The sequence below is a fragment of the Juglans regia genome, chromosome 9, assembly GCF_001411555.2.
Source record: "Juglans regia cultivar Chandler chromosome 9, Walnut 2.0, whole genome shotgun sequence".
Classification (NCBI taxonomy): Eukaryota; Viridiplantae; Streptophyta; class Magnoliopsida; order Fagales; family Juglandaceae; genus Juglans; species Juglans regia.
The window spans coordinates 21,563,738-21,586,785 of record NC_049909.1 but is presented as its reverse complement, the minus strand read 5'-3'; the positions used below and the strand labels follow the sequence as shown (position 1 = coordinate 21,586,785).

Sequence of the window (23,048 nt, the reverse complement as noted above, 5' to 3'; positions counted from 1 at the left end):
TATAGTTTGAGGAGTGATTCAAAATTAAATGATAGTTTAAGGAGAATTTATATATGTATTTTACAAATTCAATATAAATATTTTTTTATCTTATAATCCGGAAAAATCAAAAGGGGATGCGTACGTAAAAAATTGCCAGGTATGGCTATAAATCTTTTGATTTTATAGACCAACATGATCATACAAAATCTAATCAGAATTCAATATCAATGGAAAAATTAAACATGAAAATCAGGAAATGTAAATTGTAAAACATAAAGATTATGTCCTAATTCAAATATAATCCCATATCAGTATCACATATAAAAGTTTACTGTTTTTCAGATGCCTAGCTATGCTAGCAATTCACACATTTATTACACCACAGAATCCTTATTAAATAATGTGACTTTTCATTTAAGTACACCACATATATAATATGTCACAATAATTAATGCACGATTAAAGACGGCAGTATTGCTCATTTATCTAAACTCTTTTCTCCCAATAACTAGAATCCACGTTGATTGGATATAGATCAACAGCGGATGTAGAAGAACCCGTGAATGGATCATCCCTTAATAAACTTTGGGTCTGGCTATTTTCCGACCTACTCGATTCTTTCTTATCTTGGAAATGCTCCCACAGTGCCTTCACTTTCATTTCATCATCTATGATACTTAAATTTGGACCCAACTCTGGAATAATAGCGCCGCCCTCAAGCATGCTCACCACTAAGGACATGGTAGGCCTAACTGCTGCAGAAACATTAGTGCATAGGAGAGCCACATTAATCAAACGCATAACCTCGTCCTTCATGTAGTTTGAGCCTAATCTTGGATCAACCAAATCCAATAGATTTCCTTTCTCTTTTAAAACAAGTGCCTGCATAAACAAATCATAGAATAAGCTACCAATTACAGAGGAAAAATAGCTATTTTTGACTTGAGAAATCAGTAACAACGTGATATTGGTAAGGAATTTGTACTCCTAGAAAAAAGTACTCGGGAAACAGATAATATATAGAAGACGGAGTTGATTCTTCATTCTTGCTCTGCAAGTGTGGCAATTGGATATTTTATATTTGTCATGAAATATTTCTCTAGCTAGTCCACATTTTTAATATTAGCAAACACAAGAAAATAAAAATAACCAAGAGTGTAAAAAAGCAAGAAATGCAAGACAAAAAGTGAGTGAAATCACCCAATCAAGAAGCTGTAGAGATTCCCCCTTAGGCCGGTGACTCGTGTTGCTCTTCCCACTGACAATTTCCAATGCGACTATTCCAAAACTATAAACATCTGCTTTGTCAGTTAAATAGCCTCGCATCGCATACTCAGGTGCCATATAACCACTGCAAAATCACAGATCATCATGTGGTGTTTTCAACATCGGGAATTTCTAACATTGCTATATAATCAACGACAATCATTTCTAATTTTTTTTTTCTTTTGAAACAAAAGTCTTAGGTGCATTATAAAATACAACTCACTAAGTTCCAGCAATTCGGGTGCTGATGTGGGTATTATCCTCTTCATCAAGCTTGGCCAAACCAAAGTCGGATATCTTAGGGTTGAGATTTTTATCAAGCAAGACATTAGTAGCCTTGATGTCTCTATGGACAATCTTCAATCTTGATTCTTCATGGAGATAGGCCAAACCTCTTGCTATACCAACACAAATCCTATGTCTTGTTGGCCAATCCAATTGTAATTGATATTCTTCTGGCCCTGCAATCAATCAAGTTAATAGAAAGCATTTAATTAGGATTATTTCCATTATGCATACATGATACATGCATGTACGTTATCATTGATTGCATGTTATAAATACGCATGATACAAGTAAACAAAGCAATTACGTGCATGAAGATCAAATTTTACCAAACAAAGCACGAGCAAGGCTATTATTTTCCATGTACTCGTATACTAGCAACAATTGATTTCCTTCAACACAGCATCCATAGAGCTTCACAAGATGAGGGTGCTGCAAAGCAGAAATCATGCCGATCTCATTCAAAAACTCACGATTTCCTTGCTTTGATTTGGAAGAAAGTTGTTTGATTGCCATCATGGTGCCATCAGACAATAGGCCTTGCGTGCATAAAGAAAACATAAACTTCTTTTCATGCTTAAAGAATGACACTTCAAAAAGAAAGAGCTACACTTAAGAAGATCAGTTCAACTCGCATCAATCAAGGAAATTATTTTCTCCACTATACCTTATAAACAGAACCAAAACCACCTTCCCCAATTTTATTCACCGCATCAAAGTTGTTTGTGGCTGTTTTGATTTGCCTTAAGGTGAATATTCCAGTTTTCAGGTCTAAGCCTCTTAAATCTGAGGAAGGTGCCAAGTTAGATAGACAAGTATCTCTAGGAAATTTGAAGAATTCTTAACAATATTCCTTAAGATACAGATGAAAAATATTTTAATGAAACTTCTATTTATTGATTGTAGAGATGGAAAATTGCTTGATAATAACAATATTAATTGCCTTGAAACTACCATGTTCAGTAGCACTTGATCTTTGTCCTAGACAACCTTTCCACCAGAGTATAGCCACAATAAATAATATTATAACAAAAGCTCCGGCAACGATAATTCCAACCACTTCCCCTTTAGGTATACTTGAAGGGATTTGATCATCTGTAGAAAATAAAAATAAAATAAAATATAGAAAAGAGATGGGAGATGGGAGATGGGGGGAGAGAGATAATGGGAGAGGCTTTGAGGCCTACATCTTTGCTATAATGAAGTGTTGAATACATAATATGTGGCCCTATTTACAGGCCAGTGAATGGAGCTAGAGAAATGACGGAAACACAATAAATCAATTATACTAATTGATTTATACAATAAATTAAATATGGTAGAAAATAAATCATATTACTATACATACTAGAATATTATGAATATATTCTAAGTATGGTAATATTATCTAACATACATAATATTCTTTTCTGACAGTCTGCATCGAAAATATATAGATTTAGGAGGGTTATAGTTTAAGATCAATATTAATGTCAAGGCAATTGATAGGAGAAATCATCAACTAGCCAACTAAGAAATGTATGACATCCGACAGTTTCAAAAGTAGTTAAAAATCAACACAATTATTTTGATCTTTCACTACTTAATTGGAATTTTAATAGTCTGCATGATTTGTTTTCAAACAAAGGAAAATATTGAAATGAACACCATAAAAAAACGAATTGATGGAATTTAATGAGTTTGGCATGTTCCATGAAGTATGTGCCTCATCATGCTGCCTTAAATTATCCACAGAAAGAAAAGTAAAATCAAAAGCTTAATTAGATACGTGAGCAAACCAGGTCATTAGAAGTGAATGCAAGAGCTCAATATTCAATAGAACACCTACAAGAATCCACAGAAATGGCTGAAATGAGAGGACCATAGTCTCCTTTCGATGGGATATCAGTTGTCCCCTTCCCAGCCCAGTAGAAACGGATCTCCAGGGTACTACTATTAGTCACGACAACATCAAAACTTTGAATATTTGGCTTACGAACCCCACCTGCCGCCTTTACAATATCGAAATCCTTCAGCCTTCGCTTTCCCTACAATATATATTAATATTCGAATCCATTAATTACATGTCATGCATTAACAATTGTTTCATGCTAGCAACAATGTTTACGTAGGAAATTAACCTGAATGTAAACATCAAATACACGTCTTCCCAAGCTGCTGTACGTTTCATCATCAGAGAACACTATCTCCGCAAAATGGAGCCTTACTCTGTACTTCCCACTTACCAAACAAAAGGCATAATAAGTAAGAGAGAGAGGAGAAAAGCGCGCTGTCATGTACAGTTCGGGATTGGTCGTGCTCGTAGAGAGTCTGGATGAATTTGACAAAAAGTAATCTCTTATGGGGCGGGTATCGTCTATGAATTGACCAGTGTTGCTAAACGACCAGTAGTACTCTTTTTGACGGAAGAAATCTGAAGGTCCTGGATTTGTATCATCAGCATCAAATTCAATACTTTTATTAACAGGTACTTTTTTTCCGCCGCAATTTATATGAAGATTGTACCGGCCATCTGAGACAAAAAGCAACATTTTAGCCACACGTGTTCATCGGGTAGACAAAACATGAGGCCTAATTTCATTGAAAAAGAAATGGGGGGAAAAAAAGGAAGAAAACGGCCTCTACAATTTCAGACGAGTGAGTTTTCAACCTATGATTTTTCACCTCTTTTTTTTATGTCATTTTTTTTTTGTTTGTTTTAAAAATCTATATATTTACTAACTGTAAGAAGTTTTGCTAAGAACATGAATGTAGTATTGCTGATCAGAAATTATACACATTTTGGCTATAATTGCATGGGATGGTACAGTACTACTGATGACGACTCAAATGTAACCACGAGAATTTATCAATATTCTAGAGGAAGTATATGATGACATTTCAACTTACTTTTGGGACAAGGCGAGCTGCTCCTCAAACACGAAACAATATTGCTACTGGTACGTACGTAATACAATGAAGGTCCAGATCAATAGGTTAGCATGAACGAAATTGGATTTGTGTCATATATCACAGGAAAGTTGACCTTAGAAAAACTTATAAAAAAATTGATACATACGTTTCATTGTCCATCGAAGAGCTTGCGAACAAGTTAATCCTGATGAGGAAAATGACACCAAGATAAAAGTTCATGAGTGAGTATATATATGTGACCATGCTGCATGCATGTGCGTCTCATATTATTAGATGAAAGTCATACCCATTCCCGTGTTTACAATTCGATGATGATGATTCCGATCCTTGATCAGGAATTGTAAACTTGTTATATGAAAGATCGCTGCACACAAAAGAAGCAATGTGTTTCATCGTCTTCCGTAATGCAGCACGATCAAATTATCAGAATTACTTTTATTTTACATGACAGATCATCAAATTCTTGGAAAGATGATATCATATGCAAATTATTCTTCTTATTCTTCGTATAGTTCATTCCTGTGTATTGTCCAAAAGATTCAGCTTACAATTGCAATCTCAATCCATTACAAGCTCTTAATGAGATATGCTGCTTATCAATTTAATTATCATAAGCTAATATATAATTATCAAAAACTGCCTAAAAGGATCATCATGATCTTCTTCATAGTCATAATTATGTTTGCTACTAATCACATAAACAAATACCAGAACCTTCGATTCGAAACCAGTAAGGAGGCTAGTTCTTTCCCTTCAACTTGGATGACCAAATACAGCTAGCAATAATACAAATATATGAGTCTCGAATTTAAAAGGAGATATTCGAATAAGTAAAATTGTGCAGAACTAAATTGGTTTCAGTGATCAGAACATTTTTTCATTCATCCATTTTTAAGCTAGTAATTAGGATATTTGTTATACTGATCAGTAGTGTATTTATGAAGTAGAATTTTCAAATGCTAGATCTAAGAACTCTTCTTTGAGCTTAGAAATCAGGAAAAAAGTCGCACAAAGTGAGCGCTTTCTTGTTGAAAAATAACAACACGAGAGTAGTGTCAAGCCAGCAGCCTTCTTATTATCATGCTAATTAATTATATAGTCTTAAATGCCAGCCTAGCTAGCCTACCACGCAAGAAAGCTCAAATATAGATATGGAATTTGGCAGAGAATTAGCTTACATATTTTTTCCTCCATTCAGTATCCAAGGAGGTATTGGTCCAGTAAACAAGTTGCCGGTTAAGTATCTGTACGTACAGAATCAGTATTAACCAGTCAGCATCGATCGATCATTACGTACGTATAAGTTTTGTGCATTACAGCTAGCGTTGGTAAACTTGCTCCGAGACAAATATCCTAAAGATGAATATAAATAATTAAATTTATTTATTTTTATTAATTTAAATTTTTGGAATTAGATTTTATAAATTTTTAAACATATTAAAATGTCTAAATCAGTATTTATATAATGTGATGAGCTAAGTCATTAATGCGGGTTTTAATGATTACATTGTATTAAGAGTGAACAAAATGGAAAAGTGGGTTGAGAGATTGCTTAATTGATCAGGCTATTCTAAATTAATGGCCGGCCTTTTACATCCCCAGTATGCCAATACTTAGCTAGGCGATGTCAGCTGAATGAAATCAATCTATTTCTGTCTGCAATATTGCTTACATGCGTTGTACATCTCGTAGTGAACTTCCAAAGCTCTCTGGAATTTCTCCAGTTAGACTGTTGAAGCTGAGATCTCTGCAGGAGAATTTATAACTAACTGAATTAGAAAATAAATATATAGAACCCTAAAAGATTTTGCAAATCACTCCGGTACTCCTTTCAGGCGGTACAATTAATTTCACGAAGGTTTCTAAAATATCATAAAACGGGCTGGGAATTAAATAGTGGAATTGATGATCAAGAAGTACTATACTAACAAGGTTGACAATGATATCTTAGCCCCGGGAGATAATATTGGATTGGGTAGCGGTCCAGTAAGATTGCAATTCCTCAACATCCTTGGAAAAAAAAAAGAGTAAATAATTATGTAAAACTTGAGTAAAGTAGCTAGCTAGCCATAAGGATCGTACACTACTTTGGAAAATTATGCGCTGCTGAAACATTGGACTCACGTACAGTATTTTCCATTGTGCTACGTCAATGTTTTTGAGTGGAAAATTAGTTACTTGATCAGATCCATTCAAGTCACTGATTCTCCTGTATGTCAAAATTCAACAAAGAATAGTTGTTCAAATCATATAATTATATGTTCCATCTCCATATATACCGAGATGATTATATATATATATATATATATATATATATAGCTGTGAGATTAATAGGGATTCATACTGACAATTCAATTAACTTTTCCAAATGATCGAGGCGAGGAATTGGGCCCTTCAAACCACTTGCCTGAATAAATCTGTTCATGTTGCCATATTTGGATTTTATGAGTCATGATAAGACACGATTTTTGTAATATAATAACAACAAAATCTTTTCAAAAGTTCAAAAAAGGAATATATTATAAGATCTCACAGGTTAGTGAGGTTTTTCCAGTTTTGAATATAACTGGGAATCTGTCCAGAAAATTGATTGTCGCTGATCAGACTGCGCATTTACGTTTGATCATTGACAAGACAAAAAAAAAAAAAGTGTCATAGATATCTGATCAAAAGGCAAATATTAGTAACTTATAATTTCAGCACGTGGAAATAAAACTCGATATAGAAAGAAATAATTAGAAGCTTACAAATCTGTCAATGAGGTCAAGTTTGCGAATGAAGGAGGTAGCTCCCCAGTAAAACTATTCGAGCTGAGTTTACTACGATCGAAAACAACAGATAAATATAAATATACAAGTAAAAGTAATCCATCCAATGGCTTAATTATCAGCAATATCAGGATTCAACATTTTTTTTCTACAGAAAATCCAATCCAAGTAATTCTCGTTGCAAACAAGAGAGATGGAACTCGCAATTGAGAATATGAAATTCATCTTACAGTTTTTCTAAGTAGGACAAACTCCCAAGCTCTGGAGGAAGATTTCCTGAAAGTTGATTGAACTCGACCGTCCTACAAAGAAGAAAACCGAATTGCTCTCTAACAATAATCCTCACAAAAAACTGTTAAAATATAGAAACGAAATGGGTGCGATCAAAACTCACAAGTTTCTCAAAGTTGTGATTTTTGCAAGATCTCTAGGGATAGGACCCGTTAACCGGTTTCCTAAAAGGGAACTGCATGCGATAAGACCACTGTGTTAAAATCCTCCTAGTACAAGGAAGTATAGGTTCAAGAATCAAGAAAACTTAGGGCATGTTTAATACAGTAAATGAGAATTTTTAAAATTCTTAAAACTTCTAAATTTTTAGTAACTTCGTTTGTGAACATCATTAAAATACAATTTTTTTTTTTTATTTTAAAATTTTAATTTAATCACTACCTAATCATGATGAATGCTCAAACACAAAATTTAATACAACTTTTACAAATCTTAGGATAAAAAATTATATTCAAATAATTTTTTAACTTTATATATTCATTTTCATAAACTCTAGTACAATAGTTATTTTAAAATATATTTTTATTCAAAATTCTCTCTCTTCCTAAAATTTAATAAAATATTTTCAATTAAATTATTTTATTACTATTCACAAAATTTAGAGATACTTTAATTAGCATCTAAATATGCCCTTAAACTTAAAGACATGAACAATTACTTATAATTATATATATATATATATATATATATAAAACGTACAGTTAGCCTCATGCACATGAGAACGACTTTAAGTTAAACTAATACGTGAATAGAGAAATGATTTGTACAAATCTCACGTAGACAAGTTTTACGTAATCAATTTGTAAAAAAAAAATACTCAACTTAAAAAAATGTAAAAACAAAAAAAAATCTTTTAATTTTTTAGTAGAACCGACCACTTTTTAATAAAAGATTTGCACCAAATTAATTTTTTTTAAACTTGTATCTAGTATTACTTCACATAAATATATGGAAAAGTGGGATTACACATCTTGCAGCTGCTTCATGGAGCTCCATGCCGAAGGGATTGAACCGTTAAGGTAGTTGCGAGTGAGGTCACTGCAGATACAATAAAGGGGGACGAAGAAATGAGTTCCAATATATAGGTAAGTTAGTTGATGAAAGAAAACAATACACGTACAATACACTTACAGTACTCGCAGGCAAGGTAACCTCCCCAAATTTGAAGGAAGAGTGCCTAATAGATTCTGTCTTTTGAGAAGTCTGAAATTCCAGTAGAGAACAATTTTTTTAAAGGAGAATGATAAGGACAAAAATGTTTTTATAAAACATAATTGTAACGGTATAATGAGCATATATCATTATTTATAAAAATGCGCACCATCAATTTAAAACAAAGTTGTTAAATAATTATGTTTCTATCACGAGAAAATGATAATAAAAATAGATCCATTTTTTAAAAGTACTGTTTCATTACTTTATCTTAAATAGAGGACGTTTTAATAAAACAAACTTAAGTATCATTGTTTTCTAAAAATGTCATCAATTTAAAACAAAGTTGTAAAAGATTTTTCTATCACTACTCTTTTTTCAATAATTGTGCTTAACTTTCACAATACGCAATGCATGCATGCATGCATGCATACATACATACATACATACATATATATAGCAACTAAATCTTGATTTTTAAGATTATGGCCATATTAAAAGAGTAATACTATTCTTTATCTTTAATTTTATTAAATACAATTATACTTTACGTGACATGCGTTGAAGGATTTCATTACTTAAATAGATAATTACTTAAAATATAATATATCTAAAGGTGTAATTGATGATGACAAAATCTATAATAAACAGCATGCATCTCTATGTAAAGAAACTATCTTGTAATATATAATGAAATAGGATAGCATAGATAAATTTAGGATAATGACACAATTATATGTTGTATAAGCGCTGAACATTCCTTTTAAAAAAGAGTAGAGTATAATTTTAAAAAATTAATTTTTTCATGTTGGTCTGGCATTTATTCATTTTTTAAAAAAAAATAAATGTACAATATTTACATACTTTGTAACTGCAAATATCATTTCTCTAAATTATAATTAGCCAATGAAGTAATATCAAAAGAACATGAAAACCAATAAAGGTGTATTTGTTATGGAAAAAGAACCTTAATAATAAGGTTGTGTGTGGATAACACATCTATTAAAGTGTTTACATGGCTTGATTTTAATTTTGCAAAGAGAATCTTATTAATAAGTCGGTGTGGATAACACATCTATTAAAGTCATGTTTATATTACTTGATTTGATTTGAAAGAAAATTTTAAAAATTTGAATTTTTAAAATTAAAATTTATTATTTAAATAATGTGAAATGTGTACTCCTTGAACTAACTTGAGAACAGAATGACTAAAAATTAATATTTTTAGACTTGAACTTAATAAAATCGTACTTTTAAAAAAAAAATCAACTAATAAAATCGTACTTAGGAATTACTATTGAGTAAGAAAAATAAAATGGAGAGTAGTCATGTTATCTTTTAAAAAATTATAAGGCTTCGTTTGAATAGTCAATGAAATAGAAATCTGTAAAAAATAATAAGATTATTTGAATTAAGATAAAAAATATTGATTTGTAAAAGTATGTGTTTAGAGGTAGAAGCGATGACTAATGTAATTAGTAGTTTTGTAAACTTATTCGTGGCATTATCCTTTTTCGCGTGGAACGCTAAAGTTAGCCTACCGACAGAATGGGTCGCTGACTGAAGAGATAGATGATTGACTTTAAATTTTTTTTAATTATATATAAAAATAAAATAAAATATTATTAAAATATTATTTTTATTTAAAAATTTTAAAAAAATAAATTATTTATTTTGTAAAGCTCAAAAGAAACAATTATTGAAAGGACATCCACAAAAATTGTGGTACGACTCGGGACCATACATATTGTAATTCGGTGTCGGCGACTCACTGCTTGTTTGAGCAAGCGGTCATTAGTTTCTGTTTTAGACGATGACTCATGTAATTTGTAGTTTTTTAAACTTATACGTGGCATTATCCTCTTCAGCGTGGAACCTTAAGCTAGTCTACCAACAGAATGAGTCGTTGACTGAAAAAATAGGAGATTGATTTTGAAATTTTGATTATATAAAAAATATAAAATATAAAATAAAATAAAATATTATTAACATATGAATTTTTAATATAATTTTTATTTTAAAATATTAAAATATTTATTATATTTTAATTAAAATTTTAAAAAAATTATAGTAATTATATAAGATTAGATGGCGTATAACCAATATCCAATTGATATATGATAGGTGTACATTTGTGCCCGCGAGAATGAACATGTCAATTTTGTACTCAAAAGAAATAATTCTTGAAAAGACATCCGCAAAAATTGTTAAGATTATGTTTTGGTAGGGAGGTGATGTCAGGTATTTTATGAATAATAGTAAAAAAAATAATAATAAAATAAGAAATAATAAATAGAAAATAATAAATAATAAATAATAATAAAATATTTTCAAAATACTCTAATACTCAAACGGAGCCTTAGAAACCATACATATTGTAGACACCGAACTCACTGCATGTTTGGGCAAGCGGTCGTTAGTTTGTACTTCAGCGGTTTGCAGCCAAGCCATGCCATCATTCTAACGTTTTAACTTCAGTACCGCTTGAGAATTGAGTTCATAAGGAAAACGAATTATTTATTTTTAATTTTTAGTTTTTCCACAAATATTATTATATTTTAAAATAGTGGCAAGCAAGGGAGTTTAAAAGCATTTATGAACCATTTGGAAACTTAGAACATTTCAGATTATTTATAAATTGTTTGATTTAAAATATTTTATTGAGTTTTGAAACATCAGAAAAAAAAAATTTTGAATAAAAATATTATAAAATTAAAATATTATTTGAATATAATTTTTCAATAAAATTTTTATTTTAAGATTTAAAAAATTGTATTATTTTTTATGTTTAGTTTGAAAGTTTGAGAAATTTGTAACTATTAGATAATAATTAGATGAAAAAATTAAAAATTTAAAATTTAAAAATATTTTGTATTTAAGTGATGTTTAAAAATAAAATATATGAAAATACATGTTTACAGAAACAAGACCTTAGTTACTCTTTTTTGAAAAAATAATTGAATTTAACAAGTTCGTGAATAAGTTAAATTATAAAATACATTTTACTGTAAAATAAATTAAGCATATCACGTTAACAATTTGTAATGTTTTTCTGTTAATGACGTGTTTTCCTATAAAAGAAAAATTTGAGACTTATGAAACAGCTCGTCATGAAGTGATGAGGATGATCAGAGAAAGAGAGATGACAACGTACATGCCTACAACGCGGTATGACTCGTTAATGCCATTCACGAAGCAGCTGCTGCAGTTAACAGCACAAATATTACCCTCTTGTACGGCCGATGGTGGCACAGTACCATTACATGGGTTATAGAAGTCCCAGTCCTTCTTCCCCAACGTATTGAATATGTCACGCAAAGCTTGCACTGTAAATTGAACTCCACAATTATATTTTAAGCAAACCCAATTAATCAAATTCACTCCTAGCTGTGTGTCAATGGATATCTGTGTGTGTCATGTGTGTGCATACCTTCATCATCGGGCAGTACTTCAAGGGCTCCGGAAGCAAAAGTTGCAAAGCAAACGGTCATGACGATTGAAGCAAGAAGAAGCCGAACAAGAAACATATTTATTTTCATGCCAACGAAAATACCAACTTCAGAACATACCCAATTAACAAGTGAAAGTAGTACTACACAAATGGCTCATGAATAAGAAGTACGAAGGAGTTCAGAGAATTATATGAGAGAGATGATAGGATCAGTTTGAATTTAATTGGGACCTAAGCAGTAGTGGAGACCAAATGCAAGGAAGGACCTTTCGTTGGAGATAGATATATAGGGACGAGCTGAGAGAGACTGTAAGGACTTTATGCGTCGCACAATATTTTATCTACAATTTCATATTAAAAAATTATTTATTTTCACTTTAATTCAAAACTATTGTCCTAGTAACAGTTTAAAGTACATGAAAAAAAATAGTTATTACATGCTAAGTTGTAAATTGACTATGATATATATAGTTGTTATCATATCATTTTCTTAATATATTACAATTACAAATTTAATGCCTAAAATTGGGAAATATTGGTTGTTAAAAACATATTGTGAAATAAAATAGATTAAGCAAATAAGAAAATGTTAGTTTTATTATTTATTTTATATTTCAACACTCTTCTCTTCCTTATATATGAGTCTAATTTTTTTTCAAATGAGATATCTGATAAGTAAAATATTTAATTAATTTAATTAAATATAGAATGATGATTGGATTACGACCTCTTATATAATATTATACATATAAAATCACGACTTAAATTAATATAAAAAGATAAATTTTATTATTTGTTTTATATTTTATACCCAATGGCGATTTCTTTAAAAAAAAAAATTATTGCACCCTGTCGGTATCCGTACCCAGTTCTCATACAAAGTGTGATTGTATTGCACCTGCCTGTGTGGCTGCATGAAGAACCACAAGTCCTCAACTCGATGTCCACAGTTGTTCATGAAAATCTGCGCCTAGTCTAGCGCACTTCCTATATTATATATTTTTACAATATAAAGAAATTTTCTTAAAAATGACCTCGAATGAATCTTATATTTCTTCTTTTATTTTACATTCAGTTATAGTAATATGTTAGATGTGAAACGTGTAAATATTTAAAGAATAGGCTGACTTGAATACTCAGCCGTGTGTATTAACCTCTTTATATAGACGTACAATCAGTAAGTAGTCCAGTTTGAATTACATAAATGGATATATATACAATTCAAATATTCATATATATCAGGAGTCATAACAGTTGGAATTGTTGCAGATGGTAAGGGTGAAGTTGTTGTAGATGATAATCATTGAGGAGCTGTTGGTAACTCTTGATCTTGTGGTGAGTGATCTTTGGGAGTATTTGATTTTTGGTTTATCTGTCTAACATCCCCCCGCAAGCGAATGGGGAGTGTTGTCACCAGAAGCTTGGATCGCAGCATTCAGAAGCGGACAGAACTGAAGCCTTTAGTGAGCACATCAGCCAGCTGATTAGATGAAGCAAGAAACTGAAGTGAGACATCTTTGTTTGCTATTTTCTCACGAATGAAATGAAAGTCGACTTCAATATATTTCGTCTGAGCGGGAAAAATAGGATTGGAGGCAAGTGCAATTGCACCACTGTTGTCGCACCAGATAGTAGGGACAGTTGGGATTGTAATGTGCAAATGCTTGAGTAACATGCGAATCCAGTAAAGTTCAGCCCTAACCATCGCCAAGGCTCGATACTCAGCTTTGGTATTGGACTTGGCAACGACTGACTGTTTCTTCGTAGATCAAGAAATTAGAGATGAGTCGATAAAAATTGCATAGCCCGTAGTGGAACGACGATCATCAGGATCGCCAGCCCAATGAATCTTATATTTCTTCTTTTATTTTACATTCTGTTATAGTAATATGTTAGATGTGAAACGAGCTACTCTTCATTGTAAATATTTTAAATTAATTTCTCTCTCTTACTATTTAATTTTTTTCATTTCCATAAAAGTCATTTATTTTTATTTAAAATCCTCTCTTTTATTTTTACACTTTTTTTTTTTTTTGCTAGACGCTAATGGCAAAATTTGAAGTTGAATTAATTTCTTCTTTTTACTTTTTGAATTAATTTATATCTTATTTTAGTTTATAAATTTGAATTAATTTAAAATAGAATATAATTATATAAAATTACATATGGAGAGATATTATAAATATCAAAACATTTGATTAAATTATTGATAGTTAGAAAAAATATTTAAAATAAATAAAAAAATATTAAAAAGTATAATATTTAATTGATATTAAAAAATAGATACATTGATGTATGATATATTATAAAAATTAATATGTAAAATAAAATAAATATTTTAAAAAATAAAATAAAGAATTCATTGAAATATCTTTTTCCCTGAAAATTATAAGAGAGAGACGATAGGATCAGTTTAAATTTAATTGGGACGTAAGCAGTAGTGGGGAGCAAATGCATGGAAGGACCTTTGGCTGGAGACAGATAGGGACGAGCTGATAGGAGACTGTACTAGTGTGCACATTTAAGACGAGAGAGTGACTAGGCATATTTTTTCAAAAAAAATATATCTTATATATTTAAATCTACTAATCAATTAGAGACCAAGTCTTCTTTGCATAAATAAAAAAATTCATAATTAATAGATCATAATGTGATCAGGTTATCATATTATCATACCGGCCAATTACTACATAAAAAATAGATATTTGTAGTAATTTATTTGCGACGATTTATTTTAATTATAAATAATTATTTTATTGAAATTAATTGATTGTAAATAAATAATTTTTTTGTAATAAATTTTAATTATATATAGAGAAGGAGAAATGCTCGACACACGGACAGAATCGACAGATGACACGAAAAAGTACAAAAATATACTATTTTCAATTAATCATTTGAAAATTATAAGAAAAAAAAAATCCAATATCAAACTTTCCTAGAAAGAGGATTAATATTATATATTGGATAATGATAAATACCAACTGCTCTATAATTTATCTACAATTTCATATTAAAAATTTATTTCTTTTCGCTTTAATTCAAAACTATTGTCCTATTAACAGTTTAAAGTACATGAAAAAAAAATATTATTACATGCTAAGTTGTAAATGGACTATGATATATATAGTTGTTATTATACCATTTTCTTAATATATTTCAATTACAAATTTAATGCCTAAAATTGAGAAATCGCGAGTAATTGTCAACATTGGTTGCTGAAAATAGATTGTGAAATAAAATAGATTAAACTAATAGGTAGATATAGATTTTATTATTTATTTTATATCTTAAATTTATAACACTCTTCCTTACGCGCATGTGAGTCTAATTCTCCATCAACGAGAGGTCTAATAAGTGAAATATTTAATTAATTTAATGAAATGTAGAATGATGATTCGATTAGGATCACTTCTGTTATGCTATTATACATATGAAATCACTAATTACTTAAATTAATACAAAAAATTAATTTTTATTATTTATTTTATATTTTATCAAATGTGAGCCCAATGACCATTTATTTTATGAAAAAAATCTATTCATCATTTATTTTTTTATCATCATCTCATCATTCTATAATGTGACATTAAATGATAGATTCATAAATAAAATATAATAAATAATCTTTAATTATTTTTTTAAGTCTCTAATCATTTAATGTTATATCATGAGATAATGAAAAGATGGTAAAAAATTGAAATGTTGAATAACATTACTCTTATTTTATATAGTATCCTGCTTGCGTGGCTGCATGAAGGACCACAAGTCCTCAACTCGATGTCCACAGTTGTTCATGAAAATCTGTCCCAAGAATTTCCAAACATCTTTTTTCCTCAAATCAACGTGAGATAAAAAAGATGAAAAATTCTATTCATAAGTATAATACACCACACACAATATTTTTTATGATTTTTTTAATTTTCTTTCTTACCAAATGTGTTGTATATGGATGATGAGTAAAAGAATTCAATTGTTTTAAAAATAATAAAACCGAAAAAAAATATTTTTAAAAAAACTAAAAAATAAAAATAAAATAAAAAAATTATGGTGTGTGATGTATGGACTTATGAATAGCAATGCTCAAAAAAGATATACATCGAAGGTCGAAGAATCTGGTTCGAGGAAATTAAGCTGACAATGATATTTAACTGTTATTGGCAAATGAAGACCACGTCCCATATATAATGACATAATGCTCCTAGCCACCATCCAGAGAGACAGGTTAGAAAAGTCATTTGGAGGCCATGTATATATATCATGCATTAATGGTAGACAACTACTAGTTTTGCAAATATTCAATCAATCAAGGTACGTGTGGTGACCGGTGAATGTGCTCATGTTCTTCAATAGATGTGGGCGCTACCGCAAATGGATAGGTACGACTTTTCTCGTACGTCTGAGTGCCAGAGATGCAATTCGGGATCCAAATTTATGTGGTATTTTTTATTTTTATTTAGTGATTAAAAAAATATTTTTTAAAAATATTATGAATTTTTTATTTTTTTAAAAAATGTTTATAATGATTAAAAATATATATGAAAAAAAAGAAAAAAAAATACAACTCTTTGAGTATACGGTCTTGGCCTGTACGTTCGTACCGTAAAAACAAAACAAAAGCAAACAAAATTATTCGAAAATTTGTTAATGTGTTGGCTATTGAAAATCATAAAAAATTTAAAATTTAAAGTTTAAATTAACAAAATACGATAATAAAATTATCACTTAATAAATGCATAAAATATGTACATATATATAGCACGAGTCCATCCTAAGATATTGGATCCGGTGCCAGTGGTGGTTCTAAACCAAGAGACAAACGATAGAACATATTAAAGAAAAAAAAATCCAAGATGGACTGATTGAGGTGTGATTTGAATTTAAAGATGGGATGAGTTGAGATAATTTGTGAATAGTAAAATAAAAATTGAATTATTTATTATATTTTATGTGAGATTTGATAAAAATATTTTAAAATTTAAAAAAATTGAATTATTTATTATATTTTATATAAAAATTTAAAAAAATTATAACTATCAAATAAAATAAATTAAGATAAGTTTTGATTGGAGAATGATTATCTCCTACGTAACCAATGATTATCTGCTTACGGTCGTACTTAAACGACTTTTCGCGTTCCAAAGTTCTTTTTTATAAAAGTAAGAACCTGTTTGGGGTTTCGATTTGATAATTTAAAAAGTTCTTTTAATTGTTTAAAATCTTTTTTATAAAAAAATTATATGTTTGATAAATTTATAAAAATAGTTTAATCATTTAAAAAAATTCAAAGTCTATTTAAAAAAAAAAATTAAATTAAAGTTTTTATCAAAAAGCTCATACACATAACTGTATATTTTTAAAAAATTAATGTAACTAATTTTAAAAATATTTTAGATACATGTTTATCAAACAATAAACATCTTTTGAAATATAAAGCTTATTATTTGAGTTATAAATTATAAGTCTTAAAGTTATAAGTTATATTTCTTACCACACACAATCCTAAAACATGCACATTTTCTCATCTTTATTTTTGTATTCGATATATATAATATATTACTTTTTCTAGACGATTTGTTTTTATAATTGTTATAATTATAAAGAAATTATATAAAATTAATTTTATAAATTGATATAATTTTGTATTATTCTTTAAATCTATTTTATAATAAAAAATAAAAAATTGCATGTTTCTAATTCTCTATATTATTTAACAATCGATCGTCCTCTTATTCTTTGCCACCAACGCTCCAACCACCCTGTCTCTCTCCCCTTTGGGCGTTTGTTTGTGTTTCTACTCTCCTCGCCCACAAAGGACCTTAATTAGCACTGGCATGCAGTTAGTATCGTTGGGTCATGGTAAATGTGTAGAAGTGGTCTATTATGTAATTACTTATTTAAATTAGTACACAAATGGCTCATGAATAAGTAGTACGAAGGAGTTCAGAGAATTATAAGAGAGAGACGATAGGATCAGTTTGAATTTAATTGGGACGTAAGCAGTACTAGTGGAGACCAAATGCAAGGAAGGACCTTTCGTTGGAGATAGATACATAGGGACGAGCTGAGAGAGACTACAAGGACTTTATGAGTCGCACAATATTTTATCTACAATTTCATATTAAAAAATTATTTATTTTCACTTTAATTCAAAACTATTGTCCTAATAACAGTTTAAAGTACATGAAAAAAAATAATTATTACATGCTAAGTTGTAAATTGACTATGATATATATTGTTATTATATCATTTTCTTAATATATTACAATTACAAATTTAATGCCTAAAATTGGGAAATCGCTACTAATTGTTAACATTAGTTACTGAAAATAGATTGTGAAATAAGATAGGTTAAGCTAATAGGAAGATATAAATTTTATTATTTATTTTATATATTAACATTTTTCGATATCCTTACGTATGAGTCTAATTCTCCCACAATGAAATGTTCGATAAGTGAAATATTTAATTAATTTAATAAAATGTAGAATGATGATTCGATTAAGATCACCTCTGTTATGCTATTATACATATGAAATCAGTACTACTTACTTAAATTAATACAAAAAGATAAATTTTATTATTTATTTTATATTTTATCAAATGTTAGCCCAATGACCATTTATTTTATAAAAAAATCTATTCCTCATTTATTTTTTTATCATCAACTTATCATTTCATAATTTGACATTAAATGATAAGTTCACAAATAAAATATAATAAATAGTCTCTAATCATCTTATGTCACATCATAAAATAATGAAAAGATGATGATAATTTTTTTTTTTTTTTTTTTGAAGGGAAATCATATCTCTCATTTCATTATAACAAATAAGAAATACATGGAGGAACCTCCTCCATAGTTACAATGAAATCTGAAATAGTAAGAGCATTTTTTGCTAACAAATGTGCAATGTTATTACCATTTCTCCTAACATGAGAAAAATCACATTTAGCAAAGCAACTAGATAACTCTCTGGCCTCACTCACGAACATGCTTGCACTGGACCAAACCTCAGCAGTAGCCTTGAGATTATTAATAACCTGCAGGGAATCACCTTCGAAGATGACTTGTCCAAGGCCAAGCTCAATGCCAAACTTAATGGCCTGCAGTGCACCATAAGACTTAGCAAGAAGAGGATCAGGGTACATGTGTTTGTTGTGCCTTAAGGTAGCCACAATGTGACCCTCACAGTCCCTAACACAGATGCCAATACCAATCAGCCCTTTAAACTTATCAATAGCCCCATCTCAGTTGATTTTATACCAGTTGAAAGGAGGAGGATTCCAGACCTCTGATGAAGGGCTACCTGAATTGATTCTGCATAAAACTCTTTGCTCTTCCTCTCTTAGCAATTCTATGGTGTGGTTGGCCTCTCTAACCAGAGTGTTAGGGTGAGAAAAATTTCTGTTGAAGATAAAATTGTTTCTTCTTCACCATATTCTTTTGGCTACGATTATAAATTCTTGAAAAACATTAGGGGCCATGGAAACAATAATGGCTTCAACTAGATGCAGCATTGAAGATTGAGGGAGGTGACACTTTTGGAGCTTTATTGAACATTGACTCCAGACATCTCGAGCAGCTTCACACCCCCAAAGAACATGAACAACAGTTTTCTCTTCCAACTTGCAGATGGGACATAAAGGATGATCAACAATTCTTTTCTGAAATAACTTGGACTGAGTTGGGAGTGCATCAAGACATGCTCTCCACAAGAAGACCTTTTCACTAGGGGGGACATTAGATTGCCAAATTTGCTGCCAAACCTTCTTAAATTGGCCATAAGAAGAAGACTGACCTTGATTTACTCATCATTGATAATTGAAATGATGAGTAATATCACTCTTATTTTATATAGTCCCCTGCCTACGTGGCTGCATGAAGGACCACAGGTCCTCAACTCGATGTCCACAGTTGTTCATGAAAATCTGCCCCAACTACTACTCCCAAACATCTTTTTCCCTTAAATCAATAGCTCAGCCTACTTTATCTAAAATAAATAAATAAATAAGCGTTTATTATTAAATTTTTTTTTAATGTAAATCTTAGATTTAATCATTTATTTTTAAAATAGAATATGTGGAGATTGCAATTTGCATACTCTAAAATTACAAATATCATTTCTCTTTATTTAAAAATCTTTACTTCAATCCTAACTTTTCCTCGATTATCCTGTTCTCATGTTACCAAAAAAGTAAAAACTCCTCTTAAGGGCACCAACCATTTCGATTATATTTTGTCGTCGTAATTTCATGTATATTATTTTGATTGGAATACAATTTAGATTAGGAGATATTGTATTTATGTATTTCCTTATTTAACTTGGTCTCTTTTTTTTATAAATAGGTCCTCTCACTATCTATAACATTCATCTGAATAGAAGTATTTTTATAAATTCTATTTTTACTTATCTTCTTCATTTACCAGAGAAATTATAGTATGCGTATTACCAATACAGTTTGGTTAAAAAGTTCTAATTATTTTTAGAATTTCTTGGAGTAATAAGAGTTGCGTATAAGAGTTGATTCCATGTATCAGGGACACCAGGAAGACACCAATGACTACAATCGTTCCCCCTTTTCCCTCCAAAGCCATAAATGGATGGGTGTCCATCTTTTCTCAATTGAGATAATGTAGTCATGTCGAGCAATGTGACATGAGTTGAGATTTTCTTCAACACACTCTTTACAACAGCTACTGCTGGTGGAGAACCCTTTGGATATGTCGAACTCCTCAAGGGTTTGGTTTCTTCATGGCACGTTGTGGACTTCGACGAATTCCAGTCTTTGCCACTGTTGAATTCAACATGACCACCAAAAATTAGAATTTTGTTATTGATCATCCTACATACAACACATTATATTTATATTTATTTTATTCCTCTTAAACTAATTAAGTTCTTCTATTCATCATCCATACACCTTACATTTAGAAATGAAAAAAATAAAAATAAAAAATAGAAAACCATGTGTGGCACTCATGTATTGCTTGGAGATGATAAGTATAATTTTTTTTTAAAAAAATTGTTAATTATTTAGTAAAAGTTTCTATGACGGTTTTCGAGTACATCTTCTATACGTTCGAACTTCGTAGGTGTTTTTCAAGTACATCCTAAAAAATGAATTTTCAGCTTTTATAAATACTTTGATAGATTACACTTTTTTCAAAGTGATCAGTACACACCTTAAGACTCATGTCATTATTCTTCTATAAATTTTTCAAATATCATTTTTACCTATAAGAATTATTAGATTGATAAAAATTACTTTTTTACGTTCCAAAACTCAAAATTCAATATATATTACTATATATAAAACGGGTTGAGTTGTAGGAGATCAGGGCTTAATTACTTGAAATGGGTTGGAGAAATTCCTTGGAAGAATACTTTGGTTATTTTAGGATCAACGTTAGAGTCCACCCACTTTGACCAAGTAGTGAGCCCCTCCTTGAAAGCAACCAAACGATCCATATCTTTGTGTATTCTATCTCCTTGTTGAATGTAATCCCAACTGCAACTTCAAAACAATAATAATATTTCTTAATATTAGACCTATATACGTACGTACCTTAAAGCACCAAAAAGACATGCAGCTCATGTTGTTGGAGAATCTAATTAATTACGTACGTACGGTTGTTTTCTTTCTGTATGGAGCCACCAGTGCCAGGTGTTGAAGATAAGCATGTCATATCCTCTCCATGCATTACCATTGTTAATGGAGTCCAGCTTCAGGACTGCGCCCATCTTTTCTTTTACCAGATCAACTAGAAACCCATTGCGAGATAGCGCCACAGAAATGCGATATTCCTGCAATCCCATCATCCATGAAATTCCCATGTAATATGCACAGATGATAACAAAATTTCTGAAATCATCATTGTTCGTCTCAAAAACTTAAATTGATAGGAAGATATAGATTTAATTAATTGCGATGATTTCACAAAATCAACCAAGTTAATGGCCTTCCAATACGTTTAACATGGTACGTCGCTCGCACTGAAAAAATCCCAATCGTAGAGCATTCTGCTTTATAACAAGTAGATGGAACCAACCGGGTTGAAGAAAACTCATCAAAAGTGCCACGTGCACGCATGCAACTTCGATCATGAAACATGTAACATCAAAAGTACCTAGCTAGCTACTCACCTGCAAAGTAAACGTGGAGAGAGCACCTTTTCTCTCGAGAGTGTAGTTTGTTTGGGGCACTGAAACATGCAACATGCATGTGAGAGATTTCCATTGATTGAGGCTTAGAGAGTCCCCTACGAACAATATTCTCTTCCCCTTAAACCTTCTCAAGAAATCCAGACCGTTGAATCTACATGCATATGTACAAGACATGCAAAAAATGATCATACATATAAATTAAGACGGACGTTACGTACGTACCCTGCAGTTAGGACACTAGATCATGGACACATGCAAGATGCAGGTTTTTGATAACACATATTATTAATGCATACATATATGGGTACCGACTGACCTTGGCAATTTACAACGGCGAGGCTTCCATCTGTATTTGAGATAATCAGTATCAGGTCGCCCATTTTTCTGGCAGTCAAATTCTTTCATAATGAAGGGGCAGGATGTTGAGTTGTACGAAGGATAGGAATCATCTTGAACCCATCTTCCTCGGAAGAAATCACAGCTGCCCGTTTGTAAATAATGATCTTCATGACCTATTAACATACTCAATTGCTCCGTTTTGGAATGGCATGAAACGAGTAACACGACAAAAGCAAAAGAACAAAAGCTTTTAATCCAATGTTTCATGGCGTACGCGGTCAGGTATGTACTTGTGTTGAGAGAGATCTAAAGAGAAAGAACAGTTAATTAGGACTTGAAAGGTGTGGAAAGAATGATGCAGAAGTATATATATATATATGTCACACACACGTACGCATGATCATGTGTATTTTGGTAATACACATTTTCTCT

The 23,048-nt window shown here is 30.6% G+C and overlaps 2 protein-coding genes and 1 long non-coding RNA gene across 10 annotated transcripts in view; 1 reads left to right on the top strand and 2 right to left on the bottom strand.

Annotated features, from left to right (window-relative positions):
- The window catches only part of LOC109014842 (probable leucine-rich repeat receptor-like serine/threonine-protein kinase At3g14840), a 61,160-nt gene extending 48,811 nt beyond the window's left edge, over positions 1 to 12,349 (bottom strand). The window contains exons 1-24 of one of the 5 annotated variants that reach the window (XM_035693720.1): positions 12,088 to 12,349; positions 11,812 to 11,983; positions 8,637 to 8,708; positions 8,472 to 8,543; positions 7,609 to 7,680; positions 7,445 to 7,516; positions 7,194 to 7,265; positions 6,980 to 7,051; positions 6,795 to 6,863; positions 6,575 to 6,655; positions 6,376 to 6,456; positions 6,119 to 6,193; positions 5,625 to 5,690; positions 4,733 to 4,810; positions 4,592 to 4,630; positions 4,423 to 4,469; positions 3,654 to 4,045; positions 3,362 to 3,560; positions 2,488 to 2,628; positions 2,201 to 2,319; positions 1,863 to 1,965; positions 1,472 to 1,709; positions 1,183 to 1,333; positions 334 to 864 (exon numbers count right to left, since the gene is read on the bottom strand). In XM_035693720.1, coding sequence (XP_035549613.1) covers positions 469 to 864; positions 1,183 to 1,333; positions 1,472 to 1,709; positions 1,863 to 1,965; positions 2,201 to 2,319; positions 2,488 to 2,628; positions 3,362 to 3,560; positions 3,654 to 4,045; positions 4,423 to 4,469; positions 4,592 to 4,630; positions 4,733 to 4,810; positions 5,625 to 5,690; positions 6,119 to 6,193; positions 6,376 to 6,456; positions 6,575 to 6,655; positions 6,795 to 6,863; positions 6,980 to 7,051; positions 7,194 to 7,265; positions 7,445 to 7,516; positions 7,609 to 7,680; positions 8,472 to 8,543; positions 8,637 to 8,708; positions 11,812 to 11,983; positions 12,088 to 12,196 — 2,988 coding nt within the window. In that variant the 5' untranslated portion in view covers positions 12,197 to 12,349 and the 3' untranslated portion in view covers positions 334 to 468. Of the gene's footprint in view, positions 1 to 333; positions 865 to 1,182; positions 1,334 to 1,471; positions 1,710 to 1,862; positions 2,073 to 2,200; positions 2,320 to 2,487; positions 2,629 to 3,361; positions 3,561 to 3,653; positions 4,046 to 4,422; positions 4,470 to 4,591; positions 4,631 to 4,732; positions 4,811 to 5,624; positions 5,691 to 6,118; positions 6,194 to 6,375; positions 6,457 to 6,574; positions 6,656 to 6,794; positions 6,864 to 6,979; positions 7,052 to 7,193; positions 7,266 to 7,444; positions 7,517 to 7,608; positions 7,681 to 8,471; positions 8,544 to 8,636; positions 8,709 to 11,811; positions 11,984 to 12,087 lie in introns of those variants that run through there. The other 4 variants (XM_035693721.1, XM_035693722.1, XM_035693723.1 and 1 more) reach the window with 4 other exon arrangements.
- The window catches only part of LOC109005789, a 104,542-nt gene that overhangs the window by 23,095 nt on the left and 58,399 nt on the right, over positions 1 to 23,048 (top strand). The gene's annotated exons all lie outside the window — the stretch shown is intronic.
- LOC109005972 (protein trichome birefringence-like 41) lies at positions 20,576 to 22,967 on the bottom strand. 4 transcript variants are annotated; one of them, XM_018985101.2, is made up of 5 exons: positions 22,594 to 22,967; positions 22,257 to 22,428; positions 21,742 to 21,917; positions 21,535 to 21,627; positions 20,576 to 20,904 (listed from the first exon to the last, which is right to left on the bottom strand). In XM_018985101.2, exons 1-5 carry the CDS (start codon positions 22,881 to 22,883, stop codon positions 20,586 to 20,588), a joined length of 1,050 nt encoding a protein of 349 aa, XP_018840646.1. In that variant the 5' UTR covers positions 22,884 to 22,967; the 3' UTR covers positions 20,576 to 20,585. The 4 variants fall into 4 exon arrangements, with proteins under 4 accessions (XP_018840646.1, XP_018840647.1, XP_018840645.1 ...); XM_018985102.2 differs by having other exon boundaries at positions 21,535 to 21,621; XM_018985100.2 differs by having other exon boundaries at positions 21,463 to 21,621; positions 22,594 to 22,965.

Excerpts from the sequence above, each read along its gene's own strand:
- LOC109005972 (XM_018985099.2), bottom strand. The coding sequence starts at position 22,883 with ATGAAACATTGGATTAAAAGCTTTTGTTCTTTTGCTTTTGTCGTGTTA. Across the intron at positions 22,429-22,593 it reads CGCCGTTGTAAATTGCCAAG|ATTCAACGGTCTGGATTTCT; the intron begins GTCAGTCGGTAC and ends ATATGCATGTAG. Across the intron at positions 20,905-21,462 it reads ATTTCTCCAACCCATTTCAA|TGGCAAAGACTGGAATTCGT; the intron begins GTAATTAAGCCC and ends TGAATTCAACAG.